We start from the raw sequence: 23,897 nt of genomic DNA, 5'->3' as shown, positions 1-23,897 counted from the left end.
TCTGACCACATTATTCTGGTGCAATTATTATTAATAACAACGAACGTTTAATTACAGTTATTTGCGTCTCTGTGCACTGGGCTGTTTGACCGTTGTCGCCGCAGAAACACACTGAATCATTTTGTCTTCAGCACCTCAGCTCGTCACAGAATCAGACTGAAGTACAGCTCACTGGAGATCATCCCGAGACAGAGACAAGTGTCTGAGTAAGGGCGGGACTGAGAGTCCGGGAAAACAGACCAACCGACACACACACAGTGACAGACTGATACACACTGACACACACACAGTGACAGTGACAGACTAACCGACGCCCACACACTCACAGTGACAGACTGAAACACACTGACACACACACTCTCACACACTCACAGTGACAGACTAACCGACATACACTAAGCGACACACACACTCACAGTGACTGATACACACTGACACACACACTCTCAGTGACAGACTAACCGACATACACTAAGCGACACACACACTCACAGTGACTGATACACACTGACACACACACTCTCACACACTCACAGTGACAGACTAACCGACATACACTGACACACATACACTGACTAAGCGACACACACACTCACAGTGACAGACTGGTACACACTGACACACACACTCGCAGTGACAGACTAAGCGACACACACACACACACACACACACACACAGAGTGACAGACTGAGCGACACACACTGACATACACTCACAGTGACAGACTGACCCACACACACACACAGTGACAGTGTCCATGAAACCCAAACAGCAGGCAGCCTGAATGATCTACTGCATTAAAACTTTACTGTAACATGATACAATTCAACACAATTTCAGCATTAAACACAAAAAAAAAACAGGTTTCATTTTAGCCTCACCCAAAACACACCTGGGGAGAGGGGGTCGCGACGCCCTCGGGTGACTTCAGGAGGCCAGAACCCCGGGAGTCCGGCCCGGGTCAGGGTCCCTGCTCTCTCCAGTACTGGACTGGACTGGACTGGGTCGCTGCTCTCTCTCCAGTACTGGGACTGGTTAGGGCTGGACTGGGCCAGGAGAGGGGTCCAGATCCTGCACGGCTCTTCTGTTCCAGAGAAACCACGCCCTGCCAGGACCGGACCGGACCGGACCACCAGAACAGGCGCAACTCCCACACTCCCCAAAGACAGCGAGAGCCGGGAAAGGCAGGCGGTCCAGACGGAAGTTCTCAGTGGGAGAAGTGGGAAGAGTGTTTTTGGGATATATACCCCTCAGTCCGCCCGGGCCGGGCTGTGCACACGGATCCGCTGGGCTCCCGGGTCCAGTCCAGCTCGGGACAGGGCACCAGCACAGGGGGCACCGGTCCTGTCTGGAGGGAGACTGATCGAGCCTCCTCAGTTCTGACCCGCCACTCGGGCCCACAGAACCGCATCACCACTCTCTCCAGTACTGGACTGGACTGGGTCACTGCTCTCTCCAGTACTGGGCTGGACTGGACTGGGACACTGCTCTCTCCAGTACTGGGCTGGACTGGGTCACTGCTCTCTCCAGTACTGGGCTGGACTGGACTGGGTCACTGCTCTCTCCAGTACTGGGCTGGACTGGGTCACCGCTCTCTCTCCAATACTGGACTGGACTGGGTCACTGCTCTCTCACCGGTACTGGACTGGACTGGACTGGGTCACTGCTCTCTCTCCAGCACTGGGACTGGACTGGATCACTGCTTTCTCCAGTACTGGGCTGGACTGGACTGGGTCACTGCTCTCTCTCCAGTACTGGGCTGGACTGGGTCACTGCTCTCTCTCCAGTACTGGGACTGGACTGGATCACTGCTCTCTCACCAGTACTGGACTGGACTGGATCACTGCTCTCTCTCCAGTACTGGACTGGACTGGGACACTGTTCTCTCACCGGTACTGGGCTGGACTGGGTCACTGCTCTCTCTCCAGCACTGGGGCTGGACTGGATCAATGCTCTCTCACCGGTACTGGAACTGGACTGGACTGGGTCACTGCTCTCTCACCAGCACTGGGACTGGACTGGGTCACTGCTCTCTCTCCTGCACTAGGACTGGACTGGGTCACTGCTTTCTCCAGTACTGGGCTGGACTGGACTGGACTGGGTCACTGCTCTCTCTCCAGTACTGGGCTGGACTGGATCACTGCTCTCTCTCCAGTACTGGGACTGGACTGGACTGGGACACTGCTCTCTCACCAGCACTGGGGCTGGACTGGATCACTGCTCTCTCACCGGAACTGCACTGGACTGGGTCCCTGCTCTCTCTCCAGTACTGGGACTGGACTGGACTGGGTCCCTGCTCTCTCTCCAGTACTGGGACTGGACTGGACTGGGTCACTGCTCTCTCTCCAGTACTGCACTGGACTGGACTGGGACACTGCTCTCTCCAGTACTGGGCTGGACTGGGTTCCTGCTCTCTCTCCAGTACTGGGACTGGACTGGACTGGGTCCCTGCTCTCTCACCAGTACTGGGACTGGACTGGGGGAGAGTGGGATGACCCCTGGGGAACACACGTCACCCCGACCGGGCAGAGCCGTGACGCGGGTCCGAGCGTCCGAGCGCTTTACAAACAGAGCCCCTCCCCCTTTCTCCCAGACCCTGCCCCCTCCCCCCGTGACCCCCTCCCCCTCCCCGCCCGCGTCCCCCGTCCCCCGTCCCCCTCCCTATGTCAGCTGGTGGGGCGCCTCCAGCATCTCCATCAGGAAAGTGTCGATGGGGGTGTCGCCGATCAGCTTGAAGAAGAAGAGGTGCTCCAGGCACTTCAGGCCGATCGAGCGCAGGGCCGGCAGCCGGAGGAGGAGCTTGGCGAACCTGGGGGCGGGACCAGGGGGGGTTAGACCACGCCCCTCCGCTCCCAGGAGGGCGGCGGCGGCGGCGGCGGCTCGGCGGGTATCCGTTACCTGCCCTGCTGGTCGGGGTATCTCTGCTTGCAGTAGGCCTCCAGCGAGGCGTACACCTTCTCCCGGAGCAGCTCCACCTCGCTGGGGTTCGACAGCCCCTTGGCGTCTGCAGCGCAGGGCCAGAGAGGACAGCGAGTCGAGGCACAGGGTCAGGGAGGACAGCACAGGGTCAGGGAATCGAGGCACAGGGTCAGGGAGGACAGCGAGTCGAGGCACAGGGCCAGGGAGGACAGCACAGGGTCAGGGAATCGAGGTACAGGGATAGGGAATCGAGGCACAGGGATAGGGAGGACAGCGAGTCGAGGCACAGGGTCAGGGAGGACAGCACAGGGTCAGGGAATCGAGGCACAGGGTCAGGGAGGACAGCGAGTCGAGGCACAGGGTCAGGGAGGACAGCACAGGGTCAGGGAATCGAGGCACAGGGTCAGGGAGGACAGCACAGGGTCAGGGAATCGAGGCACAGGGTCAGAGAGGACAGCACGTCAAGGCACAGGGTCAGAGAGGACAGCACAGGGTCAGGGAATCGAGGCACAGGGTCAGGGAGGACAGCGAGTCAAGGCACAGGGTCAGGGAGGACAGCACAGGGCCAGAGAGGACAGCGAGTCGAGGCACAGGGTCAGGGAGGACAGCACAGGGTCAGAGAGGACAGCGAGTCGAGGCACAGGGTCAGGGAGGACAGCACAGGGTCAGGGAATTGAGGCACAGGGTCAGGGAGGACAGCACAGGGTCAGGGAATCGAGGCGCAGGGCCAGAGAGGACAGCACGTCAAGGCACAGGGTCAGGGAGGACAGCGAGTCGAGGCACAGGGTCAGGGAGGACAGCACAGGGCCAGGGAGTCGAGGCACAGGGCCAGGGAGGACAGCACAGGGCCAGGGAGGACAGCGAGTCGAGGCACAGGGCCAGAGAGGACAGCACAGGGTCAGGGAATCGAGGCACAGGGTCAGGGAGGACAGCACAGGGCCAGAGAGGACAGCGAGTCAAGGCACAGGGTCAGGGAGGACAGCACAGGGTCAGGGAATTGAGGCACAGGGTCAGGGAGGACAGCACAGGGTCAGGGAATCGAAGAGCAGGGCCAGAGAGGACAGCACGTCAAGGCACAGGGTCAGGGAGGACGGCACAGGGTCAGGGAGTCGAGGCACAGGGTCAGGGAGGACAGCACAGGGCCAGGGAGGACAGCGAGTCAAGGCACAGGGTCAGGGAGGACAGCACAGGGTCAGGGAATCGAGGCACAGGGTCAGGGAGGACAGCGAGTCGAGGCACAGGGTCAGGGAGGACAGCACAGGGCCAGAGAGGACAGCGAGTCGAGGCACAGGGTCAGGGAGGACAGCGAGTCGAGGCACAGGGTCAGGGAATCGAGGCACAGGGCCAGAGGGACAGCGAGTCGAGGCACAGGGTCAGGGAGGACAGCACAGGGCCAGAGAGGACAGCGAGTCGAGGCACAGGGTCAGGGAATCGAGGCACAGGGTCAGGGAGGACAGCGAGTCGAGGCACAGGGTCAGAGAATCGAGGCACAGGGTCAGGGAGGACAGCACGTCGAGGCACAGGGTCAGGGAGGACAGCACAGGGTCAGGGAGGACAGCGAGTCGAGGCACAGGGTCAGGGAGGACAGCACAGGGTCAGGGAATCGAGGCACAGGGTCAGGGAGGACAGCACGTCGAGGCACAGGGTCAGGGAGGACAGCACAGGGCCAGAGAGGACAGCGAGTCGAGGCACAGGGTCAGGGAATCGAGGCACAGGGTCAGGGAGGACAGCGAGTCGAGGCACAGGGTCAGGGAGGACAGCACAGGGTCAGGGATTCGAGGCACAGGGTCAGGGAATCGAGGCACAGGGTCAGGGAGGACAGCACGTCGAGGCACAGGGTCAGGGAGGACAGCACAGGGTCAGGGAGGACGGCACGTCAAGGCACAGGGTCAGGGAATTGAGGCACAGGGTCAGAGAGGACAGCACGTCGAGGCACAGGGTCAGAGAGGACAGCACGGAGCCAGAGGGACAGGGAGTCGAGGCACAGGGTCAGAGAGAACAGCACAGGGTCAGAGAGGACAGCACAGGGTCAGGGAATCGAGGCACAGGGTCAGAGAGGACAGCACGTCAAGGCACAGGGTCAGAGAGGACAGCACAGGGTCAGGGAATCGAGGCACAAGGTCAGAGAGGACAGCACGTCAAGGCACAGGGTCAGAGAGGACAGCACAGGGCCAGAGAGGACAGCGAGTCGAGGCACAGGATCAGGGAGGACAGCACAGGGTCAGGGAATCGAGGCACAGGGTCAGGGAGGACAGCGAGTCGAGGCACAGGGTCAGGGAGGACAGCACGTCGAGGCACAGGGTCAGGGAGGACAGCACAGGGTCAGGGAGGACAGCGAGTCGAGGCACAGGGTCAGGGAATCGAGGCACAGGGTCAGGGAGGACAGCACGTCGAGGCACAGGGTCAGGGAATTGAGGCACAGGGTCAGAGAGGACAGCACGTCGAGGCACAGGGTCAGAGAGGACAGCACGGAGCCAGAGGGACAGGAAGTCGAGGCACAGGGTCAGGGAGGACAGCACAGGGCCAGAGAGGACAGCGAGTCAAGGCACAGGGTCAGAGAGGACAGCACAGGGTCAGAGGGACAGCGAGTCGAGGCACAGGGTCAGAGAGGACAGCACAGGGTCAGAGGGACAGGGAGTCGAGGCACAGGGTCAGAGAGAACAGCACAGGGTCAGAGGGACAGGGAGTCGAGGCACAGGGCCAGTGGGGACAGCACAGGGTCAGAGAAGACAGTGAGTCGAGGCACAGGGTCAGAGAGAACAGCACAGGGCCAGAGAGGACAGCGAGTCAAGGCACAGGGTCAGGGAGGACAGCACAGGGCCAGAGAGGACAGCGAGTCGAGGCACAGGGTCAGAGAGGACAGCACAGGGTCAGAGGGACAGCGAGTCGAGGCACAGGGTCAGAGAGGACAGCACAGGGTCAGAGGGACAGGGAGTCGAGGCACAGGGTCAGAGAGGACAGCACAGGGTCAGAGGGACAGGGAGTCGAGGCACAGGGCCAGTGGGGACAGCACAGGGTCAGGGGGGACAGCGAGTCAAGGCACAGGGTCAGGGAATCGAGGCACAGGGCCAGAGGGACAGCGAGTCGAGGCAGAGGGTCAGGGAGGACAGCACAGGGCCAGAGAGGACAGCGAGTCGAGGCACAGGGTCAGGGAATCGAGGCACAGGGCCAGAGGGACAGCGAGTCGAGGCAGAGGGTCAGGGAGGACAGCACAGGGCCAGAGAGGACAGCGAGTCGAGGCACAGGGTCAGGGAGGACAGCACAGGGCCAGAGAGGACAGCGAGTCGAGGCACAGGGTCAGAGAGGACAGCACAGGGTCAGAGGGACAGCGAGTCGAGGCACAGGGTCAGAAAGGACAGCACAGGGTCAGAGGGACAGGGAGTCGAGGAACAGGGTCAGAGAGGACAGCACAGGGTCAGAGGGACAGGGAGTCGAGGCACAGGGCCAGTGGGGACAGCACAGGGTCAGGGGGGACAGCGAGGGGTCGGCACAGGGTCGGGGAGGACAGCACAGGGTCAGAGAAGACAGTGAGTCGAGGCACAGGGTCAGAGAGAACAGCACAGGGCCAGAGAGGACAGCGAGTCAAGGCACAGGGTCAGGGAGGACAGCACAGGGCCAGAGAGGACAGCGAGTCGAGGCACAGGGTCAGAGAGGACAGCACAGGGTCAGAGGGACAGCGAGTCGAGGCACAGGGTCAGAGAGGACAGCACAGGGTCAGAGGGACAGGGAGTCGAGGCACAGGGTCAGAGAGGACAGCACAGGGTCAGAGGGACAGGGAGTCGAGGCACAGGGCCAGTGGGGACAGCACAGGGTCAGGGGGGACAGCGAGGGGTCGGCACAGGGTCGGGGAGGACAGCACAGGGTCAGAGAAGACAGTGAGTCGAGGCACAGGGTCAGAGAGAACAGCACAGGGTCAGAGGGACAGGGAGTCGAGGCACAGGGTCAGGGAGGACAGCACAGAGCCAGAGGGACAGGGAGTCGAGGCACAGGGTCAGAGGGGACAGCGAGGGGACGGCACAGGGTCGGGGGGTACACGGAGTCAACAGCACAGGCTTAGAAAGGACAGCGAGTCGAGGCACAGGGTCAGAGAGGACAGTACAGGTTCAGGGGGGGACAGGGAGGGGACGGCACAGGGCCAGAGGGGACAGGGCCCAGAGCACAGACATGTCCAGTACCTGGGTTGAACAGGATGATGGCCCGCAGGCAGCCCAGCTCGGTCTTGTCCATCTGCATGTCCCTCATCTTGCTGACCAGCTCCGTCAGCACTCTGAGAGCAGGAGAGAGAGGAGAGCAGGGGTCAGAGGTCAGACACCGCAGGACACCAGCACCAGACAGAGAGGAGCCGCATGCCAGCACCCCGCAGCCCTGTGTAATTACACCTTTATTACACGAGTTACTACCACTGGTGCACCGCGAGGTTGGAGCTTATTAACCCCTTATTACTGTGCAACAGCCACACGTGTGATCTGGTTATTACCTGTCAAATATGGCGCCCACCTCCACACTGTGAGCACTGTCCCTGTGTGTTCAATCACAAAGTGTTATTACACAGTTATTACGCTGTTAATACCTCCACACTGTGAGCACTGTCCCTGTATGTTCAATTACAAAGTGTTATTACAGTTATTACACTGTTAATACCTCCACATGTCCCTGTGCACTGTCCCTGTCTGGGAGTCTGACTGACAGCACTGTCACACCTGGAGCGGATCAGACTGCTGCGCACTGGGAGTCTGACAGCACTGTCACACCTGGAGCGGATCAGACTGCTGCGCACTGGGAGTCTGACTGACAGCACTGTCACACCTGGAGCGGATCAGACTGCTGCGCACTGGGAGTCTGACTGACAGCACTGTCACACCTGGAGCGGGTCAGACTGCTGCGCACTGGGAGTCTGACTGACAGCACTGTCACACCTGGAGCGGATCAGACTGCTGCACACTGGGAGTCTGACAGCACTGTCACACCTGGAGCGGATCAGACTGCTGCGCACTGGGAGTTTGACTGACAGCACTGTCACACCTGGAGCGGATCAGACTGCTGCGCACTGGGAGTCTGACTGACAGCACTGTCACACCTGGAGCGGATCAGACTGCTGCACTGTCACACCTGGAGCGGATCAGACTGCTGCGCACTGGGAGTCTGACTGCACTGTCACACCTGGAGCGGGTCAGACTGCTGCACACTGGGAGTCTGACTGACAGCACTGTCACACCTGGAGCGGATCAGACTGCTGCGCACTGGGAGTCTGACTGACAGCACTGTCACACCTGGAGCGGATCAGACTGCTGCGCACTGGGAGTCTGACTGCACTGTCACACCTGGAGCGGATCAGACTGCTGCACTGTCACACCTGGAGCGGATCAGACCACGATCGTGGGGGTAACTGCGGTCACTGCGGCGGGTCCGGCCTCAGGCTACCTGTCGAAGATGGCGCCCACACCAGCGCTGTGCGCGCTGTTCCTGTGCACGTGCAGCCCTGTGGCCAACAGGATCCCGTCCTTCACCGAGATCGAGCGATGAGAGAAGGAGGCGATGAGCAGCTCGTTCCACCCTGAGAGAGAGAGACAGGGGTCAGCACAGCTGGACACCGCACCAGCGCCACTCCGAGAGAGACGGGGTCTGCACAGACACACTGGACAGCTGGACACCACACCAGCGCTGCTCCGAGAGAGACGGGGGTCAGCACAGACACACTGGACAGCCGGACACTGCTCCGAGAGAGACAGGGGTCAGCACAGACACACTGGACAGCTGGACACTGCACCAGCACCACTCTGAGAGAGACGGGGGTCAGCACAGACACACTGGACAGCCGGACACTGCTCCGAGAGAGACAGGGGTCAGCACAGACACACTGGACAGCTGGACACTGCACCAGCACCACTCTGAGAGAGACGGGGGTCAGCACAGACACACTGGACAGCTGGACACTGCACCAGCACCACTCTGAGAGAGACGGGGGTCAGCACAGACACACTGGACAGCCGGACACTGCTCCGAGAGAGACGGGGGGTCAGCACAGACACACTGGACAGCCGGACACTGCTCCGAGAGAGACAGGGGTCAGCACAGACACACTGGACAGCCGGACACTGCTCCGAGAGAGACGGGGGTCAGCACAGATACACTGGACAGCCGGACACTCACCTGCCCTCAGCAGGATGACCTGGTCGTCCAGGGGCAGCTCGTGGAAGTGTGGGATACGCTTGGCCCACTCCACCAGCGTGAACAGCTGCTTGTCCGCAGCCTGGCAGATGTTGGTCACTGGGTCATTGGGCTGGAGAGAGAGAGAGAGAGAGAGAGAGAGAGAGAGAGAGAGAGAGAGAGAGAGAGAGAGAGAGAGAGAGAGGCCGTGTGAGAGACAGACAGGACACGCAGAGAGAGAGGAGAGAGACAGGACACACAGAGGACTCGCAGAGAGAGACAGACCGGACACGCAGAGAGGAGAGAGGAGAGAGACAGAGACCCACAGAGAGAGAGGAGCGAGGAGCGAGAGACAGACAGGGCTCAGAGAGAGAGGAGCGAGAGACAGACAGACTCACAGAGTTGGCCCCAGAGCTCCCGTCGGAGTGCAGCTCCGTCTTCTGCTCCACGGCCATCTCTGCCTCCAGGATCTTCTCCACCGGCATCTCCTCGTTCACTGCGCTGGTGGACTCCACCTCCCCGTCCCGGTCCCTGTTCCTCTGGCGCTCCTCCTGCACCGCTGCAGGGCCGGGAGAGGAGAGAGGAGACAGAGGGGGAGAGAGAGGGGGGAGGAGAGAGAGGGGAGGAGAAGAGAAGAGAGGGGAGGAGAAGAGAAGAGAGGGGAGAGAGAGGAGGAGAGGAGGAGAGGAGGAGAGAGAGAGAGAGGGGGGAGAGGAGGAGGAGAAAGGAGGACAGAGAGGGGGGGGAGAGAGGAGTAGGAGGATAAAGGAGGAGAGACAGACACACAGACAGATACACACGTTTCCCAGTTAGTATAAACTACAGTCACACAACACCTCACACACAGACACACACACACACACGCACACGCACGCACTGACCCAGTACCGGCCCGGCCCGGGTACCATCGGACTGGCCCACCCCCGCCGACGCCGGCGCCGGCACCTGGTCCTGTCCCTGGCCACACGCGCACTGCTACACACACACACGCGCACACACACACCCCCCCCGGCCCAGTGATCCTCACAGCGCTGGCGTTCGTCCTGGACCACTGGAGAAGGAGGGAGAGGAGAGGCAGAGAGAGGGGAGACGAGAGGAGAGAGAGGGAGAGAGGAGACAGGGGGTTAGTTGGGCGCTCTCCCTCTCCTCTCTCCCGCCTCCCTCCTCTCTCTCCCGTCTCCTCTCTCCTCTCTCAGTCTGTCCTCTTCCTCGGGAGCACAAACACACAACAGCCGGGCCAGCAGGCTCCCTGAGGGCGCTCCCAGCTCAGCGGTCAGCGGTCAGTGGTCAGTGTCTCACTGTGGTCAGTGACCAGCAGGCTCACTGAGAGCACTCCCAGCTCAGCGGTCAGCAGGGCGGTCAGTGTCTCTCTGTGGTCAGTGGTCAGTGAGTCTCTGTGGTCAGCGGTCAGTGAGTCTCTGTGGTCAGCGGTCCAGGCCCGGGCACTCACCCTCTCTCTTCATGCCCATGGCCAGACACTTCTGGTAGCGGCAGTACTGGCAGCGGTCAGTGTCTCTGTGGTCAGCGGTCAGTGTCTCTCTGTGGTCAGCGGTCAGCGGTCCAGGCCCGGGCACTCACCCTCTCTCTTCATGCCCATGGCCAGACACTTCTGGTAGCGGCAGTACTGGCAGCGGTCAGTGTCTCTGTGGTCAGCGGTCAGTGTCTCTCTGTGGTCAGCGGTCAGCGGTCCAGGCCCGGGCACTCACCCTCTCTCTTCATGCCCATGGCCAGACACTTCTGGTAGCGGCAGTACTGGCAGCGGTCAGTGTCTCTGTGGTCAGCGGTCAGTGTCTCTCTGTGGTCAGCGGTCAGCGGTCCAGGCCCGGGCACTCACCCTCTCTCTTCATGCCCATGGCCAGACACTTCTGGTAGCGGCAGTACTGGCAGCGGTCAGTGTCTCTGTGGTCAGCGGTCAGTGTCTCTCTGTGGTCAGCGGTCAGCGGTCCAGGCCCGGGCACTCACCCTCTCTCTTCATGCCCATGGCCAGACACTTCTGGTAGCGGCAGTACTGGCAGCGGTCAGTGTCTCTGTGGTCAGCGGTCAGTGTCTCTCTGTGGTCAGCGGTCAGCGGTCCAGGCCCGGGCACTCACCCTCTCTCTTCATGCCCATGGCCAGACACTTCTGGTAGCGGCAGTACTGGCAGCGGTCAGTGTCTCTGTGGTCAGCGGTCAGTGTCTCTCTGTGGTCAGCGGTCAGCGGTCCAGGCCCGGGCACTCACCCTCTCTCTTCATGCCCATGGCCAGACACTTCTGGTAGCGGCAGTACTGGCAGCGGTCAGTGTCTCTGTGGTCAGCGGTCAGTGTCTCTCTGTGGTCAGCGGTCAGCGGTCCAGGCCCGGGCACTCACCCTCTCTCTTCATGCCCATGGCCAGACACTTCTGGTAGCGGCAGTACTGGCAGCGGTCAGTGTCTCTGTGGTCAGCGGTCAGTGTCTCTCTGTGGTCAGCGGTCAGCGGTCCAGGCCCGGGCACTCACCCTCTCTCTTCATGCCCATGGCCAGACACTTCTGGTAGCGGCAGTACTGGCAGCGGTCAGTGTCTCTGTGGTCAGCGGTCAGTGTCTCTCTGTGGTCAGCGGTCAGCGGTCCAGGCCCGGGCACTCACCCTCTCTCTTCATGCCCATGGCCAGACACTTCTGGTAGCGGCAGTACTGGCAGCGGTCAGTGTCTCTGTGGTCAGCGGTCAGTGTCTCTCTGTGGTCAGCGGTCAGCGGTCCAGGCCCGGGCACTCACCCTCTCTCTTCATGCCCATGGCCAGACACTTCTGGTAGCGGCAGTACTGGCAGCGGTCAGTGTCTCTGTGGTCAGCGGTCAGTGTCTCTCTGTGGTCAGCGGTCAGCGGTCCAGGCCCGGGCACTCACCCTCTCTCTTCATGCCCATGGCCAGACACTTCTGGTAGCGGCAGTACTGGCAGCGGTCAGTGTCTCTGTGGTCAGCGGTCAGTGTCTCTCTGTGGTCAGCGGTCAGCGGTCCAGGCCCGGGCACTCACCCTCTCTCTTCATGCCCATGGCCAGACACTTCTGGTAGCGGCAGTACTGGCAGCGGTCAGTGTCTCTGTGGTCAGCGGTCAGTGTCTCTCTGTGGTCAGCGGTCAGCGGTCCAGGCCCGGGCACTCACCCTCTCTCTTCATGCCCATGGCCAGACACTTCTGGTAGCGGCAGTACTGGCAGCGGTCAGTGTCTCTGTGGTCAGCGGTCAGTGTCTCTCTGTGGTCAGCGGTCAGCGGTCCAGGCCCGGGCACTCACCCTCTCTCTTCATGCCCATGGCCAGACACTTCTGGTAGCGGCAGTACTGGCAGCGGTCAGTGTCTCTGTGGTCAGCGGTCAGTGTCTCTCTGTGGTCAGCGGTCAGCGGTCCAGGCCCGGGCACTCACCCTCTCTCTTCATGCCCATGGCCAGACACTTCTGGTAGCGGCAGTACTGGCAGCGGTCAGTGTCTCTGTGGTCAGCGGTCAGTGTCTCTCTGTGGTCAGCGGTCAGCGGTCCAGGCCCGGGCACTCACCCTCTCTCTTCATGCCCATGGCCAGACACTTCTGGTAGCGGCAGTACTGGCAGCGGTCAGTGTCTCTGTGGTCAGCGGTCAGTGTCTCTCTGTGGTCAGCGGTCAGCGGTCCAGGCCCGGGCACTCACCCTCTCTCTTCATGCCCATGGCCAGACACTTCTGGTAGCGGCAGTACTGGCAGCGGTCAGTGTCTCTGTGGTCAGCGGTCAGTGTCTCTCTGTGGTCAGCGGTCAGCGGTCCAGGCCCGGGCACTCACCCTCTCTCTTCATGCCCATGGCCAGACACTTCTGGTAGCGGCAGTACTGGCAGCGGTCAGTGTCTCTGTGGTCAGCGGTCAGTGTCTCTCTGTGGTCAGCGGTCAGCGGTCCAGGCCCGGGCACTCACCCTCTCTCTTCATGCCCATGGCCAGACACTTCTGGTAGCGGCAGTACTGGCAGCGGTCAGTGTCTCTGTGGTCAGCGGTCAGTGTCTCTCTGTGGTCAGCGGTCAGCGGTCCAGGCCCGGGCACTCACCCTCTCTCTTCATGCCCATGGCCAGACACTTCTGGTAGCGGCAGTACTGGCAGCGGTCAGTGTCTCTGTGGTCAGCGGTCAGTGTCTCTCTGTGGTCAGCGGTCAGCGGTCCAGGCCCGGGCACTCACCCTCTCTCTTCATGCCCATGGCCAGACACTTCTGGTAGCGGCAGTACTGGCAGCGGTCAGTGTCTCTGTGGTCAGCGGTCAGTGTCTCTCTGTGGTCAGCGGTCAGCGGTCCAGGCCCGGGCACTCACCCTCTCTCTTCATGCCCATGGCCAGACACTTCTGGTAGCGGCAGTACTGGCAGCGGTCAGTGTCTCTGTGGTCAGCGGTCAGTGTCTCTCTGTGGTCAGCGGTCAGCGGTCCAGGCCCGGGCACTCACCCTCTCTCTTCATGCCCATGGCCAGACACTTCTGGTAGCGGCAGTACTGGCAGCGGTCAGTGTCTCTGTGGTCAGCGGTCAGTGTCTCTCTGTGGTCAGCGGTCAGCGGTCCAGGCCCGGGCACTCACCCTCTCTCTTCATGCCCATGGCCAGACACTTCTGGTAGCGGCAGTACTGGCAGCGGTCAGTGTCTCTGTGGTCAGCGGTCAGTGTCTCTCTGTGGTCAGCGGTCAGCGGTCCAGGCCCGGGCACTCACCCTCTCTCTTCATGCCCATGGCCAGACACTTCTGGTAGCGGCAGTACTGGCAGCGGTCAGTGTCTCTGTGGTCAGCGGTCAGTGTCTCTCTGTGGTCAGCGGTCAGCGGTCCAGGCCCGGGCACTCACCCTCTCTCTTCATGCCCATGGCCAGACACTTCTGGTAGCGGCAGTACTGGCAGCGGTCAGTGTCTCTGTGGTCAGCGGTCAGTGTCTCTCTGTGGTCAGCGGTCAGCGGTCCAGGCCCGGGCACTCACCCTCTCTCTTCATGCCCATGGCCAGACACTTCTGGTAGCGGCAGTACTGGCAGCGGTCAGTGTCTCTGTGGTCAGCGGTCAGTGTCTCTCTGTGGTCAGCGGTCAGCGGTCCAGGCCCGGGCACTCACCCTCTCTCTTCATGCCCATGGCCAGACACTTCTGGTAGCGGCAGTACTGGCAGCGGTCAGTGTCTCTGTGGTCAGCGGTCAGTGTCTCTCTGTGGTCAGCGGTCAGCGGTCCAGGCCCGGGCACTCACCCTCTCTCTTCATGCCCATGGCCAGACACTTCTGGTAGCGGCAGTACTGGCAGCGGTCAGTGTCTCTGTGGTCAGCGGTCAGTGTCTCTCTGTGGTCAGCGGTCAGCGGTCCAGGCCCGGGCACTCACCCTCTCTCTTCATGCCCATGGCCAGACACTTCTGGTAGCGGCAGTACTGGCAGCGGTCAGTGTCTCTGTGGTCAGCGGTCAGTGTCTCTCTGTGGTCAGCGGTCAGCGGTCCAGGCCCGGGCACTCACCCTCTCTCTTCATGCCCATGGCCAGACACTTCTGGTAGCGGCAGTACTGGCAGCGGTCAGTGTCTCTGTGGTCAGCGGTCAGTGTCTCTCTGTGGTCAGCGGTCAGCGGTCCAGGCCCGGGCACTCACCCTCTCTCTTCATGCCCATGGCCAGACACTTCTGGTAGCGGCAGTACTGGCAGCGGTCAGTGTCTCTGTGGTCAGCGGTCAGTGTCTCTCTGTGGTCAGCGGTCAGCGGTCCAGGCCCGGGCACTCACCCTCTCTCTTCATGCCCATGGCCAGACACTTCTGGTAGCGGCAGTACTGGCAGCGGTCAGTGTCTCTGTGGTCAGCGGTCAGTGTCTCTCTGTGGTCAGCGGTCAGCGGTCCAGGCCCGGGCACTCACCCTCTCTCTTCATGCCCATGGCCAGACACTTCTGGTAGCGGCAGTACTGGCAGCGGTCAGTGTCTCTGTGGTCAGCGGTCAGTGTCTCTCTGTGGTCAGCGGTCAGCGGTCCAGGCCCGGGCACTCACCCTCTCTCTTCATGCCCATGGCCAGACACTTCTGGTAGCGGCAGTACTGGCAGCGGTCAGTGTCTCTGTGGTCAGCGGTCAGTGTCTCTCTGTGGTCAGCGGTCAGCGGTCCAGGCCCGGGCACTCACCCTCTCTCTTCATGCCCATGGCCAGACACTTCTGGTAGCGGCAGTACTGGCAGCGGTCAGTGTCTCTGTGGTCAGCGGTCAGTGTCTCTCTGTGGTCAGCGGTCAGCGGTCCAGGCCCGGGCACTCACCCTCTCTCTTCATGCCCATGGCCAGACACTTCTGGTAGCGGCAGTACTGGCAGCGGTCAGTGTCTCTGTGGTCAGCGGTCAGTGTCTCTCTGTGGTCAGCGGTCAGCGGTCCAGGCCCGGGCACTCACCCTCTCTCTTCATGCCCATGGCCAGACACTTCTGGTAGCGGCAGTACTGGCAGCGGTCAGTGTCTCTGTGGTCAGCGGTCAGTGTCTCTCTGTGGTCAGCGGTCAGCGGTCCAGGCCCGGGCACTCACCCTCTCTCTTCATGCCCATGGCCAGACACTTCTGGTAGCGGCAGTACTGGCAGCGCTCAGTGTCTCTGTGGTCAGCGGTCAGTGTCTCTCTGTGGTCAGCGGTCAGCGGTCCAGGCCCGGGCACTCACCCTCTCTCTTCATGCCCATGGCCAGACACTTCTGGTAGCGGCAGTACTGGCAGCGGTCAGTGTCTCTGTGGTCAGCGGTCAGTGTCTCTCTGTGGTCAGCGGTCAGCGGTCCAGGCCCGGGCACTCACCCTCTCTCTTCATGCCCATGGCCAGACACTTCTGGTAGCGGCAGTACTGGCAGCGGTCAGTGTCTCTGTGGTCAGCGGTCAGTGTCTCTCTGTGGTCAGCGGTCAGCGGTCCAGGCCCGGGCACTCACCCTCTCTCTTCATGCCCATGGCCAGACACTTCTGGTAGCGGCAGTACTGGCAGCGGTTCCGCTGGCGCTTGTCCACCAGACAGTCCTTGTTGTCCCTGCAGGTGTAGGTCAGGTCCTTCCTCACCGTCCTCTTGAAGAAGCCCTTACAGCCCTCACAGCTGTACACACCATAGTGCTTCCCTGAGGGAGAGGAGACACACTCCTGAGACAGGAGACACACTCACACACACTGCTCTCCTGCAGGGACAGGAGACACTGTCCTCTTGAAGAAGCCCTTACAGCCCTCACAGCTGTACACACCATAGTGCTTCCCTGAGGGAGAGGAGACACACTGCTGAGACAGGAGACACACTCACACACACTGCTCTCCTGCAGGGACAGGAGACAGGAGACACTGTCCTCTTGAAGAAGCCCTTACAGCCCTCACAGCTGTACACACCATAGTGCTTCCCTGAGGGAGAGGAGACACACTGCTGAGACAGGAGACACACTCACACACACTGCTCTCCTGCAGGGACAGGAGACAGGAGACACTGTCCTCTTGAAGAAGCCCTTACAGCCCTCACAGCTGTACACACCATAGTGCTTCCCTGAGGGAGAGGAGACACACTCCTGAGACAGGAGACACACTCACACACACTGCTCTCCTGCAGGGACAGGAGACACTGTCCTCTTGAAGAAGCCCTTACAGCCCTCACAGCTGTACACACCATAGTGCTTCCCTGAGGGAGAGGAGACACACTCCTGAGACAGGAGACACACTCACACACACTGCTCTCCTGCAGGGACAGGAGACAGGAGACACTGTCCTCTTGAAGAAGCCCTTACAGCCCTCACAGCTGTACACACCATAGTGCTTCCCTGAGGGAGAGGAGACACACTCCTGAGACAGGAGACACACTCACACACACTGCTCTCCTGCAGGGACAGGAGACAGGAGACACTGTCCTCTTGAAGAAGCCCTTACAGCCCTCACAGCTGTACACACCATAGTGCTTCCCTGAGGGAGAGGAGACACACTCCTGAGACAAGAGACACACACTCACACACACTGCTCTCCTGCAGGGACAGGAGACAGGAGACACTGTCCTCTTGAAGAAGCCCTTACAGCCCTCACAGCTGTACACACCATAGTGCTTCCCTGAGGGAGAGGAGACACACTCCTGAGACAAGAGACACACACTCACACACACTGCTCTCCTGCAGGGACAGGAGACAGGAGACACTGTCCTCTTGAAGAAGCCCTTACAGCCCTCACAGCTGTACACACCATAGTGCTTCCCTGAGGGAGAGGAGACACACTCCTGAGACAAGAGACACACACTCACACACACTGCTCTCCTGCAGGGACAGGAGACAGGAGACACTGTCCTCTTGAAGAAGCCCTTACAGCCCTCACAGCTGTACACACCATAGTGCTTCCCTGAGGGAGAGGAGACACACTCCTGAGACAAGAGACACACACTCACACACACTGCTCTCCTGCAGGGACAGGAGACAGGAGACACTGTCCTCTTGAAGAAGCCCTTACAGCCCTCACAGCTGTACACACCATAGTGCTTCCCTGAGGGAGAGGAGACACACTCCTGAGACAGGAGACACACTCACACACACTGCTCTCCTGCACGGACAGGAGACACTGTCCTCTTGAAGAAGCCCTTACAGCCCTCACAGCTGTACACACCATAGTGCTTCCCTGAGGGAGAGGAGACACACTGCTGAGACAGGAGACACACTCACACACACTGCTCTCCTGCAGGGACAGGAGACAGGAGACACTGTCCTCTTGAAGAAGCCCTTACAGCCCTCACAGCTGTACACACCATAGTGCTTCCCTGAGGGAGAGGAGACACACTCCTGAGACAGGAGACACACTCACACACACTGCTCTCCTGCAGGGACAGGAGACAGGAGACACTGTCCTCTTGAAGAAGCCCTTACAGCCCTCACAGCTGTACACACCATAGTGCTTCCCTGAGGGAGAGGAGACACACTCCTGAGACAAGAGACACACACTCACACACACTGCTCTCCTGCAGGGACAGGAGACAGGAGACACTGTCCTCTTGAAGAAGCCCTTACAGCCCTCACAGCTGTACACACCATAGTGCTTCCCTGAGGGAGAGGAGACACACTCCTGAGACAGGAGACACACTCACACACACTGCTCTCCTGCAGGGACAGGAGACAGGAGACACTGTCCTCTTGAAGAAGCCCTTACAGCCCTCACAGCTGTACACACCATAGTGTTTCCCTGAGGGAGAGGAGACACACTCCTGAGACAAGAGACACACACTCACACACACTGCTCTCCTGCAGGGACAGGAGACAGGAGACAGGAGACAGGAGACACTGTCCTCTTGAAGAAGCCCTTACAGCCCTCACAGCTGTACACACCATAGTGCTTCCCTGAGGGAGAGGAGACACACTCCTGAGACAAGAGACACACACTCACACACACTGCTCTCCTGCAGGGACAGGAGACAGGAGACACTGTCCTCTTGAAGAAGCCCTTACAGCCCTCACAGCTGTACACACCATAGTGCTTCCCTGAGGGAGAGGAGACACACTCCTGAGACAGGAGACGCACTCACACACACTGCTCTCCTGCACGGACAGGAGACACTGTCCTCTTGAAGAAGCCCTTACAGCTGTACACACTATAGTGCTTCCCTGAGGGAGAGGAGACACACTCACACACTGCTCTCCTGCAGGGACAGGAGACAGGAGAGAGAGAGAGAGAGAAACTGGCAGACCTGGCTGCCCAGAGAGGACAGGCTCAGTGACCACAGCCTGGACACAGACACTGGACACAGGCTGACCTGGCTGCCCAGAGAGGACAGGCTCAGTGACCACAGCCTGGACACAGACACTGGACACAGGCAGACCTGGCTGTCCAGAGAGGACAGGCTCAGTGACCACAGCCTGGACACAGACACTGGACACAGGCAGACCTGGCTGCCCAGAGAGGACAGGCTCAGTGACCACAGCCTGGACACAGGCAGACCTGGCTGCCCAGAGAGGACAGGCTCAGTGACCACAGCCTGGACACACACACTGGACACAGGCTGACCTGGCTGTCCAGAGAGGACAGGCTCAGTGACCACAGCCTGGACACACACACTGGACACAGGCTGACCTGGCTGTCCAGAGAGGACAGGCTCAGTGACCACAGCCTGGACACACACACTGAACACAGGCTGACCTGGCTGTCCAGAGAGGACAGGCTGTGGTCTCACTGCCAGCAGGGAGACATAGAGACAGAGGTGCACTTCCTACTGCACTGGGACAGATACTCTGGGATTAGAGAAACATTCTTCCCCAAATTTACACAGCTAATCCCAGAGTTCCCACACCTGCCAGAGTCACAACAGTACTGGGAGAGGGAGGAGGGAACTCCGCTGAACTGGCAGAACTGGCAGCCCAGTGTGTGATCTCCTGTCCCAGCCTGAGGACCAGTGAGCCCGTCTCCCAGTACTGCTCCTGTCTAGATGGAGATACCGGAGGACCGTGTCTGTGCTGTAAACGTCTGCAGGTCTGTGTTTCATGTTAACTGTATTTGTTTTGCTGTGACAACACTGACTGAACTGATTTCACACCAGTAAAGCACCTTGAACTGGACTGGACTGGACTGGACTGAGCTGACAGCACAGGAGAGAGAGGAGAGACAGGAGAAGGAGAGGAGACTCGGACAGGGCCTCTCTCACCGGAGGAGCGGTCCCCACAGATGGCACACAGGCGCTTCTGGGACATCATGGGGCCGGGGCTGTGAGCCGACATGGGCTTCAGGCCGAAGGGAGGCTTGACATCGTCAGAGCTGGTGACCGTGTGCAGCCCAGACATGGACACTGTGGAGTTAATCTGACACAGAGAGAGAGAGGGGTTCATACACTCCAGTACATGAACACTGCACTGAGAGAGAGAGGGGTTCATACACACACACTGACTGGACACTCCAGTACATGAACACTGCACTGAGAGAGAGAGGGGTTCATACACACACACTGACTGGACACTCCAGTACATGAACACTGCACTGAGAGAAAGAGGGGTTCATACACACACACTGACTGGACACTCCAGTACATGAACACTGCACTGAGAGAGAGAGGGGTTCATACAGACACACTGACTGGACACTCCAGTACATGAACACTGCACTGAGAGAGAGAGGGGTTCATACACACACACTGACTGGACACTCCAGTACATGAACACTGCACTGAGAGAGAGAGGGGTTCACACAGACACACTGACTGGACACTCCAGTACATGAACACTGCACTGAGAGAGAGAGGGGTTCATACACACACACTGACTGGACACTCCAGTACATGAACACTGCACTGAGAGAGAGAGGGGTTCATACAGACACACTGACTGGACACTCCAGTACATGAACACTGCACTGAGAGAGAGAGGGGTTCATACAGACACACTGACTGGACACTCCAGTACATGAACACTGCACTGAGAGAGAGAGGGGTTCATACAGACACACTGACTGGACACTCCAGTACATGAACACTGCACTGAGAGAGAGGGGGGTTCATACACACACACTGACTGGACACTCCAGTACATGAACACTGCACTGAGAGAGAGAGAGGGGTTCATACAGACACACTGACTGGACACTCCAGTACATGAACACTGCACTGAGAGAGAGGGGGGTTCATACACACACACTGACTGGACACTCCAGTACATGAACACTGCACTGAGAGAGAGAGAGGGGTTCATACAGACACCCTGACTGGACAGACTGGGAGGGAGCTACACTCACCTGCGGGCTGCTGATGGGACCGTACCCTACGCTGGGGGTGCCGGGAACGCAGGGCGACCCCAGCGAGGAGCTGATGACGGAGAAGGGGGACCCCAGGCTGCTGATGGGCGAGTTGACCGCCGTCGTCATGGGGGGCAGGGGCGTCATGGCGGCGGCCGGGGGGGCCAGCGAGGGCGAGCGCTGTGCTGAGGGGGGGGAGGAGACGGAGGAGCTGTCGGGACTGCGGGAGTCTGAGGGAGAGGATATCGGCTTCAGCAACGCAGCCGGGCAGCTTGTTCCACACCCCCACCCCCCTCTGTGTACAGTAGAGCCTCCTGTCCTGACTGGAGGAGCTCACCCAGCTGTGTCTGGAGAGAAGCCAGGGTATCGGCTTGTTCCACACCCCCACCCCTCTCTGTGTACAGAAGAGCCTCCTGTCCTGACTGGAGGAGCTCACCCAGCTGTGTCTGGGGACTGTGACACTCCCACCCTGGAGCTACACTGCAGCTGTGCGTCTCCAGCACTGCACAGGCTGACATGCTGAGAAACACAGACTGACTGAGAGAGAGTAACACAGACTGACAAGACAGGCTGAGAGACAGACAGACACACGGACAGGCTGAGAGAGAGACCGAGAGAAACACAGACAGAGAATCAGACAGACAGGCAAGAGAGGCAGGCAGACAGACACACAAACAAGACAGGCTGAGAGACACAGACACACGGACAGGCTGAGAGAGACAGACAGAATCAGAGAGACAGCCAAGAGAGGCAGACAGACACACAAACAGGACAGGCTGAGAGACGGAGACACACGGACAGGCTGAGAGACAGACAGAGAATCAGAGAGACAGCCAAGAGAGGCAGACAGACACACGGACAGGTTGAGAGACACAGACAGAGAATCAGACAGACAGGCGGGTCTATAAACGCCCGCAGGCAGGCAGGCAGACAGACAGAGAATCAGACAGACGGGCTGGTCTGTATCCGCTTACAGACAGACGGGCCTGGCTATAAATACCCACAGACGCGCTGCCTGCGCTCCGAGTCAAGACCCACGGCGGCCAGAAAACACGAGCGATTCTCCACAGCCCGCGGCGGCACACGCTTGCACGCCCAGCCCACTCCGCGACGTGAAACACAAGCAGTTAAAAAAAAAATATACCCCCCCCCCCCCACGCCCACGCCCGACAAGACGATTTCCAACCGTTCTCTTACCTCTGCTGTCGCCCATGGCGGACGCCTGGGCCTCTGTGGTGGCGGGGTCGGCGGCGGCGACAGTCCGATCGGGGCGCCTCGGCTCCCGGCCGGCGACTCAACTCCAGCCCGAGGCCTCACTGGGGCCTCCGGGCCAAAGCTCCCAAAACACGGGTCTGGGCGCTTGTGTTTCAAGAGCTCCAAGACCACCGCCCCCCCCCCCTCTCTCTCCCTCGTCGACAAGTCGAACTCTTTCAAATTAAAGGGATAAACGAGGGGCTAAATAAACACCAACAACAACAACACTCCGACTCCGAAAACCAGCGAGCTGGGAGAGCCGAGCTGTCGAAGTTTCCAGACCTTCTCCGCCGAAGCCAAACGGAAAACAACAACAGCAGCAGCAGCAGCAAAGCGTTTTCACCCACGGAGAGGGGGCCAGAAAGTGCACACAAAAAAAAAAACACCAAAAAACCACAACAAAAACAGTCAATTAAACTCGAAATAAAAAGTGAACCAGCGCTGGTATTTCCCGAGCTCGCAGGGGAGAGAGAGAAAGAGAGAGACTCGCCGAGCACCACTTCCAATCAGAATAAGTCATAAAAAAACACACGCGAGAAAAAAAAAACACGAGTGGAAATCCACGGCCCCCTTGCTTTTGCGCTGGAATAAATTAACTCCCGCAGCCTACGAGGGCACTAGGGCGACAGCCCAGCGGAGGAAGATCATAAAATAGAGAAGTCGGACCCGATCCCGACTCTACGTCTCCTCTCCTCTCATCTCGCTTCCTTTGCTCCTGTTCTGCATTTTAAACGCAGGAGGCGCTGCTCGGGCAACTGCAGCCATTTTGGCTCCGCCGCACGTTGGAGGGGGGAGGGGTAGGGGGAGGGGCCGGCGGCGCCGGGCGAGGGAGGCCGGAGCCAAAATGGCGGACCGCGGGGCAGCCAGTTTCCCCTCGCAGGGAGGGAGACTCAGCCGCCTCCTCCTCCTCCTCCCCTCACCCCACTACAACCCAACCAGTCTTCCCACAGCCACAGGGTCGAGTACGGCCCTCCGTTTTCGAGCTCCTGGCGGCGTCCGTTTATGTTAAATCCGTTGGTCCGCTCTTGTTTTGATTCTCGTACACGAAGCGTAGGCTCTTCCACACGCCCCGGCTCCCATCTCTCCCTCAAGCACGGTCTTGTTTTATTCTCTTTCACCCGAGAGAGAGAACCGTGTGTTCTGTTGCAGTTGCAGTTGCAGTTGCTGGAAGGGCAGGCAGAGAGAGGACGTGGGAGAGGGATCGAGCCGCAGCACAGCCCCGAGCAGAAAGAGGAGGTGCCACAAACACACACACACACGGACGGGCTGGCTGTCTGCAGGGCCTTACGTAGACACTCGAGCCGAAGGCTGACTCTCATCCCGGGGTCAGAGTTGGCAGAGCTGACGGTGAGGGAGCTGCACTGCATTTTAAAGTCGTTTTAAAGACGGTTTTATTGAAGTCAAACAGTTTTATTGGCACTCACTGCCAGGCAAACCTGGAGCGGATCAGACTGTTGTGCACTGGGAGTTTGACTGACAGCACTGTCACACCTGGAGCGGATCAGACTGCTGCGCACTGGGAGTCTGACAGCACTGTCACACCTGGAGCGGATCAGGCTGCTGCACTGTCACACCTGGAGCGGATCAGACTGCTGCACACTGGGAGTTTGACTGACAGCACTCTCACACCTGGAGCGGATCAGACTGCTGCGCACTGGGAGTCTGACTGACTGCACTGTCACACCTGGAGCGGATCAGACTGCTGCACACTGGGAGTCTGACTGACTGCACTGTCACACCTGGAGCAGATCAGACTGCTGCGCACTGGGAGTCTGACAGCACTGTCACACCTGGAGCGGATCAGACTGCTGCACTGTCACACCTGGAGCGGATCAGACTGCTGCGCACTGGGAGTCTGACAGCACTGACACACCTGGAGCGGATCAGACTGCTGCGCACTGGGAGTCTGACTGACAGCACTGTCACACCTGGAGCGGATCAGACTGCTGCGCACTGGGAGTCTGA

The 23,897-nt window shown here is 59.9% G+C and overlaps 1 protein-coding gene across 3 annotated transcripts; it reads right to left on the bottom strand.

The window, feature by feature from the left end:
- Positions 1–790: 790 nt before the first annotated feature.
- Positions 791–23,063, bottom strand: LOC148813624 (retinoic acid receptor RXR-beta-A). Of its 3 annotated transcripts, none has more exons than XM_088908018.1 (12): positions 21,876–23,063; positions 20,679–20,908; positions 19,600–19,753; positions 15,893–16,072; positions 10,094–10,117; positions 9,465–9,625; positions 9,070–9,199; positions 8,341–8,473; positions 7,397–7,438; positions 7,095–7,186; positions 2,899–3,004; positions 791–2,809 (listed from the first exon to the last, which is right to left on the bottom strand). In XM_088908018.1, exons 1-12 carry the CDS (start codon positions 21,889–21,891, stop codon positions 2,662–2,664), a joined length of 1,416 nt encoding a protein of 471 aa, XP_088764144.1. In that variant the 5' UTR covers positions 21,892–23,063; the 3' UTR covers positions 791–2,661. The 3 variants fall into 3 exon arrangements, with proteins under 3 accessions (XP_088764144.1, XP_088764146.1, XP_088764145.1); XM_088908020.1 differs by having other exon boundaries at positions 20,679–20,863; XM_088908019.1 differs by lacking the exon at positions 7,397–7,438 and having other exon boundaries at positions 21,876–23,059.
- Between the last annotated feature and the right edge of the window lie 834 nt (positions 23,064–23,897).

The sequence above is a fragment of the Atractosteus spatula genome (assembly GCF_055471065.1).
Source record: "Atractosteus spatula isolate fAtrSpa1 chromosome 10 unlocalized genomic scaffold, fAtrSpa1.hap1 SUPER_10_unloc_1, whole genome shotgun sequence".
In the NCBI taxonomy this organism is placed as follows: domain Eukaryota; kingdom Metazoa; phylum Chordata; class Actinopteri; order Semionotiformes; family Lepisosteidae; genus Atractosteus; species Atractosteus spatula.
Note: the sequence above shows the minus strand (reverse complement) of the source record. Positions and strands in the feature narration are given on the sequence as shown.